Below are 9677 nucleotides of genomic sequence, written 5' to 3'. Positions count from 1 at the left end.
CGAAATTTCAATGGTTCACCGATAGAGGGCGATGATAAAGTGAGCCCATGAATCATGCAGATTCACTGAGAACTATTGAACAAGTGTCTAGGGCTTTACCCTATGGTTGTACCTGATCTCCGATCAGTTTTATACAGTTGTAGATGTTTTAATTATACATTAGAATAATTAAAATGAATAATGGTAGTTATTAATCTCTTATTGGCCTGTTTAGCTTGAGCCATGGAACAGATAAACAAGCCTTTAAAATTGATAAAAGAACACAAATTATACAGACACTCTATATTTAATCTTATTAGATGATTAGTTAATTCCATTTAATTGATTTTACTTTAAATCAAACTTTTGAAATTCATTTGCACTGCTCTGCCCACTAGGGGTCACCGTGGAGACGGGTGTCAGATTGTTTCGAAGCCTCGAATCATTACGGCACATTTGATTCAGCTGCTTCAGTGTTTCATGAAGCCTCGATCTGCCCATCACTAGTGTTCCATCGTCTACTTTTCGCTCTTTGCATCACCAAACAACACTACTCTACTAGCGTATGATATCAACAGAGGCGGCGACCAACGAGTGAGGTTTCTCTCCGTCGTATAAGTGGGTCACTTCATTTCATCATGTCCAAACACATGTCTGGCACCATACATCATTGAAACACATTTTATAGAAAACTAGTACAGTCTTGATATTATGTGTGAGTAATGTGTAGAACTTAGAAGTTACACTATGTAACTTTTGGCTCTTTAGCGGTTAAAAAAAAACATAATACATTTTGTGGAAGAACTACATTTATGGCTGTGCGGATGAATGGTTCTTTCTCAGAACTAAAAAAATTACTAAAAACATATTTAAATCAGTTCATGTGAGTACAGTGGTTCAATATTAATATTATAAAGCGACAAGAATATTTTTGGAGTGCCAAAAAAACAAAATAACGACTTATATAGTGATGGCCGATTTCAAACCACTGCTTCATGAAGCATCGGAGCATAAATTAATCAGTGTATCGAATCATGACTCAGATCGCGTGTCAAACTGCCAACGGCTGAAATCATGTGACTTTGATGCTCCGAACAGCTGATTCGATACACTGATTCATTTGTGCTCCGATGCTTCCTGAAGCAGTGTTTTGAAATCGGCCATCACTAAATAAGTCGTTATTTTATTTTGTTTTTTTGGCGCACCAAAAATATTCTCATTGCTTTATAATATTAATATTGAACCACTGTACTCACATGAACTGATTTAAATATGTTTTTAGTACCTTTATGGATCTTGAGAGAGGAAATGTCATTGCTCCCTATGGAGGCCTCACAGAGCCATCGGATTTCAACTAAAATATCTTCATTTGTGTTCCGAAGATTAACGAAGGTCTTACGGGTGTGGAACGACATGAGGGTAAGCAGTGGGTGAACTAACCCTTTAAAGTAATATACATGGTACAGTTTTATAAATCATTTCAACTCAAATTAATGTTTCATGTCCGTTTATTTATTTGGTGAGTAGCCATGTTATCAGCAGGATAATGTACAGTCAGCTAGTCATTATAGTAAAATAAATCCTCACAGGGTGATACAAAGATGATTTATGTAGTGTTAACGACTGGCTGACTGTACATTATTATAAATATGACCAAAATATTGACCACATTCTAATAAAAGCTCCACTGCGAAAAGGCCCTTTTGTGAAAATGAGTAATCCATGTGAAGTTGACCTATTTGTTTGTCATCAGCTGAACCACACTGGCATTGAAAAAGCCAGGTAGTTCAAATATTTAGCATAAAAAAATCTCAAAACCAGAGGAACTGTCAGCCAGGCAGACAGACTTTACCAGCAAAAAGAAGTCCAACTATTGTGAAAAATATTGATAAAACAAACAGTACATATGAGGACCCAACAACAGTATTATTGGGTAATTTGTAAGGCTGTCCTCCGACTTGATTGATGTAAAATCCAACTGGAAATATGAGGGCAGCCATGCAGAAGAGGACCACTACAAAAAGCAAACAAAATAACATAGGGTTATTAAAACCAGTCAACAGATTTGGATTATTTGTGCATATTAAATTTCCCTTTAGGTAACCTACTTCCCATGAAAGCAATCCAGCGGGCATACTTTGTTGCCTCTCGTCCGCCAATGTGAGATCACAAGCAGGACACATGTGATAGAGAGCGAAATGATGCCCAAGATAATGAAGAACAGGGTGGTGACCCATTCTGGAGGAAGGTTCGGGGAGATACATATCCTGTTTCGACCATGGATGGTCTGGCATTGCTTGACTAGACCCACAGTAAGAGCTCCTACATGAAGAACACATGAAAACATCATGACTGTAAAGAGTAAAACAAGTCTTTGTGTAACACATCAACTAGAAGAAGATAAAACAGCCTACAGGAATGACATAAGGGTGAGTAAATTATGTCATGTTCTTTTAAGTACTTTACAAAAGGGCATAATGATGATTTCACTATATGATATTGATTAAAATAACTGTTTTTGAAAACTTTGTGACATCAGAAAATCCTTTGAAAGACATAGCCTGTAACTTGCAGTTACTGAAAATTCTGATATAAGATGTCACTCTATATCTCCCAATAATATGTCTTAAAGGGTTAGTTCACTCAAAAATGTCATTTATTACTCATCCTGATGTCATTCCACACCTGTAAGACCTTCATTCATCTTCGGAGCACAAATGAAGATATTTTTGATGAAATCTGAGGGTTTCTGAACCACACATAGGCAGCAATGTCAATGCACCTTTTGAGGTCCAGAAAGGTAGTAAAGACATCATTAAAATAGTCCACGTGACTGCAGTGGTTCAACCTTAATTTGTGTCCCGAAGATGAACGAGGGTGAGTAATTAATGACAGAATTTTTATTTTTGGGTAAACTAACCCTTTAAGATGATATTTAAATGCTTAGTTTTATGATCAAACCTCTGTTTTAAAGGTGCCCTAGAATTAAAAATTGAATTTATCTTGGCATAGTTGAATAACAAGAGTTCAGTACATGGAAATGACATACAGTGAGTCTCAAACACCATTGTTTCCTCCTTCTTATATAAATCTCAATTGTTTAAAAGACCTCCGAAGAACAGGCGAATCTCAACATAACACCGACTGTTACGTAACAGTCGGGATCATTAATATGTATGACCCCAATATTTGCATATGCCAGCTCATGATCGAGGCATTACACAAGGGCAGGACGTCTGGATCTGTGCACAGCTGAATCATCAGACTAGGTAAGCAAGCAAGAACAATAGCGAAAAATGGCAGATGGAACGATAATAACTGACATGATCCATGATATCATGATATTTTTAGTGATATTTGTAAATTGTCTTTCTAAATGTTTCGTTAGCATGTTGCTAATGTACTGTTAAATGTGGTTAAAGTTACCATCGTTTCTTACTTTATTCACGGAGACAAGAGAGCCGTCGTTATTTTCATTTTTAAACACTTGCAGTCTGTATAATGCATAAACACAACTTCATTCTTTATAAATCTCTCCAACAGTGTAGCATTAGCCGTTAGCCACAGAGCACTATCAAACTCATTCAGAATCAAATGTAAACATCCAAATAAATACCATACTTACACGATTAGACATGCTACATGACGAAAACTTTGTAAAGATCCATTTTGAGGGTTATATTAGCTGTGTGAACTTTGTTTATGCAATGATAGAGTCAAGAGCTCTGGAGGGGGTGAAGAGCACAAGCAATTAAAGGGGCCGCAGCCTGAATCGGCGCATTTCTAATTATGCCTCAAAATAGGCAGTTAAAAAAATTAATTAAAAAAAATCTATGGGGTATTTTAAGCTGCAACTTCACAGATACGTTAAGGGGACACCTTAGACTTATATTACATCTTGTAAAAAAACATTCGATGGCACCTTTAATTGCGGGGGTCAAAAAACATATAATACAATGATGATTGAGAGATTTACAAATAAAAATTCCTCAAAATCCTGATGCATCATATTTGATACTCACATGTTAACATAATTTATGAAAAATGATTTATGAATAATCAAGCAAACCTAAAGTGCTTCACTCCAGTAAGTGCTCATCTTGAAATAATATTACTAACAATATCCGAGAGGCTTTTTATCCTTCATTGAAAGCAAGGAAATGACCACGTTCAAGGTCCAGAAAAGTAGTAAAGACATCGTTAAATAGTCAACGTGACTACAGTGGTTCAACCTTAATGTTATGAAGTGATGAGATAGGGCTGGGCGATATATCGCATGCGATTGTCACGCGCATTTCATCAGTAAAGCCGGTTCCCTGATTGCCGCTAAATCACCATCACCTGCTTTCAAATGGAGCGGCTTTTAATAGACAGAGCCGTAGATCACTGACAAGCTACGCAATATCGCGTTCATTATCGAATGCGATTCATCTGCGATATGAACGTGATATTGTGTGGCTTGTCAGTGAACTACGGCTCTGTCTATTAAATGCCGCTCCATTTGAAAGCAGGTGATGGCGATTTAGCAGCAATCAGGGAACCGGCTTTACTGATGAAATGCGCGTGACAATCGCATGCGATATATCGCCCAGCCCTATGATGAGAATACTTTTTGTGTGCAAAAACAAAATAAAAATAACTTTATTCAACAAATTCGTCTCTCCCCTATGGGCTACACTATTTACGTTGCAGAGCTTCCGTGTTTACGTCCGAACGCCAGCTCAGTATTGGCTGATACTAAATGTGATACTGTAGTTTCGTTTTTTTTAATGGAGGATAAAAAACCTCTCTGATTTCATTAAAATATCTTAATTTGTGTTCCAAAGATGAACGAAGGTCTTACAGGTGTGGAACGACATGAGGGTGAGTGATTAATGACATTATTTTCATTTTTGGGTGAATTAACCCTTTAATATTATACTTACTTTATAAAAATCAGTAAAGATTTCAAAGCAAAAAGACACATGGACATTTTTACTTGCTAAAAAGTATAAACAATAAATCAGTAGACAGAAAGCATGTAGTAGTTTGTGTATAACAGTTTTTTTAGTTTTGAATATGTTGATAATTTACTGGCTTTAGACATTTGCGTATAAATGATACAGTAGGCTTTATAGAGTTAGGCTGTATTTGAGCTACATAAAAGACTAATGTAAAAATCTACTGTCAGTATCTTTCTTTAATAGAGGTCTTCTGGACACCAACTCTTCAAAAAATGTGAGTAACTGGTTGAAAAATTGCCAAATCCAGCTTTACCGTGGGAAACTCCATTTAAAGTCATTGCACAGGATATCCTGTTCTTTCCCTACACATCTTTATAGTGAGGCCATAAGAGCAGTTAGGATTTTATCTCATCTTTACCCCCTTGACTTACAATCTACCATCAGCTTTGTTAATGTAGTGCACACGTCTTCGAAATATATATATATATATATATATATATATATATATATATATATATATATATATATTTGTACAATCTGAATAAATGTTATGTAAAGTAAGTGGTTTTCATTGTCACTATCATTAAATTATAAATGTGTGTATTGGTTGCCTGGGAGAACGGTCAATTATGTCTTATAATCTTATATCTTATTTTTAACCTGAGAGTGGGCTGTACAATATGGCTAGTTATGCTGCTTATTGTTGCAAACTGGTATTTCTTACCATATTATTTTAATGTATTGTCATCATTATGAACATACTGGTTTGTAGCACAAATAGTTTTTGCTGTTTACTCCACATTGCCATTCTTAGTTCTTTACCTTATGAATTGAAAGCCTTGCTCATTCACAGAAAGTAGCTTAATTCCACATATCAAAATTAAGTGTACGAGTCATTGACGAATAAGGTCTTTAAAAATGCAAAAAAAATGGAGATATAATTAATTTTGAAGTTTTATTAAGTGTTAACAATGAGATTATGTGGTTTTTAATAATCAATTAACACTGTTTTTGTCATTTTTTATAAGATGGACAAAATTTGTCACCAAAAAAGTCATTCATTTAACCAAAATTTCGGTTTTACCAAATGACACTTTTGGTTATGCCGAATGACGATATTTTCAAACAATGCTAACAGGCTGATATCTAGCTAGCTAGTTAGCAAAAGGACAATCAAACATTTTAGATTTAGTACAAATGTTTTTAAATATTACAACATTTTTCATGTTTTATTGCGGTTGTACCAAATGACCTCATGTTTCGGGACATGTGTATGAGCAAGTGAAAACATGAATTTTTCAAACAGTTAAGAGAGAATTAGTTATTTTGCTTTATGACTTTGCAGGTGTCTGAATGATGTCACATCCTGTCACATGATACTGACCACATGACTTGATCCAAAATGGTCCCTTTATATTGGTTACTCCAAATGACATCAATGAAATTCATTTTTCCGGACATTCTCTCATAACAAAGCAACGACTACTCTACACATAATTTTAATACCATTTTGCACTATGTTGATATATGATATTATAAAATCATGCCAGAATAAAAAAATGGACATTTTAATCACAAATGAAATGGCTGTATTGGCATTTGGACGGTTAAACCGAATTACCTTTTGACACTTCAAAATCTTTAAAATACCTTTATATGTAGCAAAATATAATTAAAACCTTTTGGATTCAATAAAAGGTAGTTGTACTACCTTACATACTTTGGATGTCATATCTTTGTTTTTGTTTTTATTATTGGACAAAAAAAAAAAGACCCCTCACGTCATCGACCCGTCCCGTATTCAGTTTAGCATCATTATGCAAAAGCTTTTATGAAAATGTCATGGACGGATGTACAGATGGATGGATGAATAGATAATTCATTATTTCTTCAGTAAGATCGCACGGTGAATGTTTTCAGCATTCAGTGAGCATTGTACTTTTTGTTCTCTGCTACATCTCTATGGGACAAAAAAAAAAAAAAACGGCTGGTGAACAGCTGTTTTGTGACATATTCATCTAGGAGGGTATCTCTTCATAATAATTTGTGAAATAAATAAAAAAAATGCTCTTCTTCAACAAAACTAATGTCTGCAGACCCTGCTGGGGCCCATAATGTGTTAAAGGTCAGAAAAGTTTAATGAAGATTTTTATCTTATTTGAGGGTTAAAGTGGAGTGGAAAATGTGAGGATCCGCTGTAAGATCATTTGCAGCAACAACATTCTATTAATATTATTCCCACGTTTGCATAACAGAACAATTTTCCAACTAATTAACTGCTGGGTAGATCTCATCTCTGTGGAAGGCAAATCCCAACAGACTTCATTAATACAGCAACAAACACACGGAGTAATCAACAACACATTTCCCTTAAAAGCGTTCTTCTGCACATCTCACTAATGCAAAACATTTAATCACTGGCTTTTAACAGCTAATGCCAGATGCTTTATATATTTATATGTTCTACCCAGAAAGGAAAATCATATGATAATGTCCTTTCTTGACCTGTCCAACTACAGCAGAGAAAAAAGGGTGCTTGTTTAATGCTCAATAGTTATAAAAACATTGCACATGCAGATACACGTGTGCTCTACCTAAAGAGTTACCATGGTATTTGACTGAACATTAAGTTTCTTACCCTCTTGGCCACCTGTATTGATCCAATCTGGATTTGCAATACTTGCAATTGCAAAGATATCTGCTGCGAGAAAGAGACATCCTGAAATAATGGTGAGTTTATCCATTTTCATACTAGTCAGTGAACTACATGAGTTGAGTTCTGTTTGATGTTTGGGATCGTATGAGATGGAGGCAACTTTCACTCCCTCTTTTCAGAGGGAAGCAGAGATGCTCTCAGTTCATCACAGTAGTATCCAGAAGATAGCATCAGTTGAGGGATTATGATGCAAACAGCAGTATGGCATTCAACACTGCACATCATCCCATTATGAAGTATTGCCCCTCGCGTTCTCCAGTGCTGACCACTAACAACAGCCTATACTTGAGCATCGCTGTGTGGAAAATCAGCAGTATTCCGATGCTACATCCGTGCTGGATCTTCCCTCTTGATTTATGGACATCATTGAAAAAGGGAAAAGATTCCACACAGCGCACGAGCCTGTTTCTCGCAGTCAGTATGCTGGCAAATGTCGTGCTTTACCGATAAACACAGTTGTCCTTCTCGTCTTGTATTCTTCCGCGTTTCAGTTTAAACTAATATACCGTAAAACAGCGTCCGCGAAGCTTTCAAAACAAAATCCTGCTCGCGAGATGTTTTCCCTTTGTAAGGAATAACGGAGGGGGCAGGAGAACATGACGCAACACATGACGTCACCAGCCTGATTTGACAGTTGTGTTCTCATTGGAAATACCAATGAACAAAATAGGAGTTTCTGCTATCCTCCTGAGACCCAGAAATAGACTTTTGTCATCTGTAGTGGATATTTTATTTTTAGTGAATTTGTCTGACAACATACATCATGTCACCGTTTTAATGTAAAAAGCTCATTCAGGGCTTTTCAGAGATGTTTCACATTGATAACTGCCTCTTCTTGGTCTTAAAAAAATAGCTGACATTAATTTAGTTATCAAATTTAACACTCTTATTTCGTAATTATCGTTTAAATCTGACTAATTTTCAAATTGTTTGTCATAAATCAACACCTCGGGAAAATGTTATGGGGTTTCAAATCAAAATATGAATTTCTGTTACGAAACAGGACAACGATTTCATTCATGTTAACTGTAGAAAACACCAGTAAGCATGTTTATTAGGCATTTTGGGAGACACAAGTGAATAAGGAAAGATATTAAATATATATATTTCAATATTCCTATGAAATATTAGATATTATTATGAAAATCTTGCTAATTATCAGTCCATTTATTACACTTCTTTTTTTTCATTACATGTTGCCCCAAGAACAATATGCAAATTAGAAACTGTGTATAGATGTATATAATGGGAAAACTCTCTTATGGCCTTTTTTTAATTAAAAAAAAAAAAAAAAAAAAACATATTGCATAAAGCAAAATGGTATATAAAATCATTCTGTTATTTCTTTCATAATATAGTTGAGAATAATCTTTATACAAAGTTTGGTATAAAAACAACAAAAAATTGATTGGTGATTTAAAAAAAATCCCACTGATTTTGCCTATTCATGTCTATTCATGTCTTAAAAAAAAAAAAAAAAAAAAAACGGCCAGTTGCATTAAACCACTTAGACTAGTCTTAAAAGTTAAGACACTAAGTCTGTTACTTAAAAAGGTAGACTGATGTAATTTGAATTGGAAGAATAACATTGATTACCCCTTGGTTAACTGTAAGTTGGTCAAACTAGTTCTTAAGACACAGTCTTAATATAGTGACTAATTTATGCAGCTGGCCCCTGGTGTCCACTACAGAGGACATAGCATAACATATGAATAAAATATAATTTTTCAAAAATGTTATTTATGATGTTATTTATTATGCTCTAAACAATAATGACATGAAAAAATACTAAATTCACAAAACTTTTTTTTTTTGGTTCTCAGAGTGTGTGTATATATATATATATATATATATATATATATATATGTATTTTAAAGATAATTATGTAAAATTCAAAGAAGCTTTACATATCTTTATCGGAAAGAGTTTTAACAATGTTTTTCATGCTCGTTCAATAAACCATAAACAATTATTGCACCTGTGAGTCCTTAAGACACTAACATTTTACAGGTGGTACGGTAAACAATTAAGGTCACAGT

At 34.7% G+C, this 9677-nt stretch overlaps 1 protein-coding gene across 1 annotated transcript; it reads right to left on the bottom strand.

The window, feature by feature from the left end:
* Positions 1 to 1469: 1469 nt before the first annotated feature.
* mosmob (modulator of smoothened b) lies at positions 1470 to 8313 on the bottom strand. The gene is given in 4 exon segments (XM_048171343.1): positions 1470 to 1993; positions 2088 to 2130; positions 2132 to 2301; positions 7561 to 8313. Coding segments are annotated over 4 exon segments (510 nt in total). The 5' UTR covers positions 7673 to 8313; the 3' UTR covers positions 1470 to 1808.
* Positions 8314 to 9677: the final 1364 nt, after the last annotated feature.

This window comes from Megalobrama amblycephala, linkage group LG20 (assembly GCF_018812025.1).
Source record: "Megalobrama amblycephala isolate DHTTF-2021 linkage group LG20, ASM1881202v1, whole genome shotgun sequence".
NCBI classification, from domain to species: Eukaryota; Metazoa; Chordata; class Actinopteri; order Cypriniformes; family Xenocyprididae; genus Megalobrama; species Megalobrama amblycephala.
The sequence above is the reverse complement of the archived record's forward strand: the minus strand, read 5'-3'. Positions and strand labels throughout refer to the sequence as shown.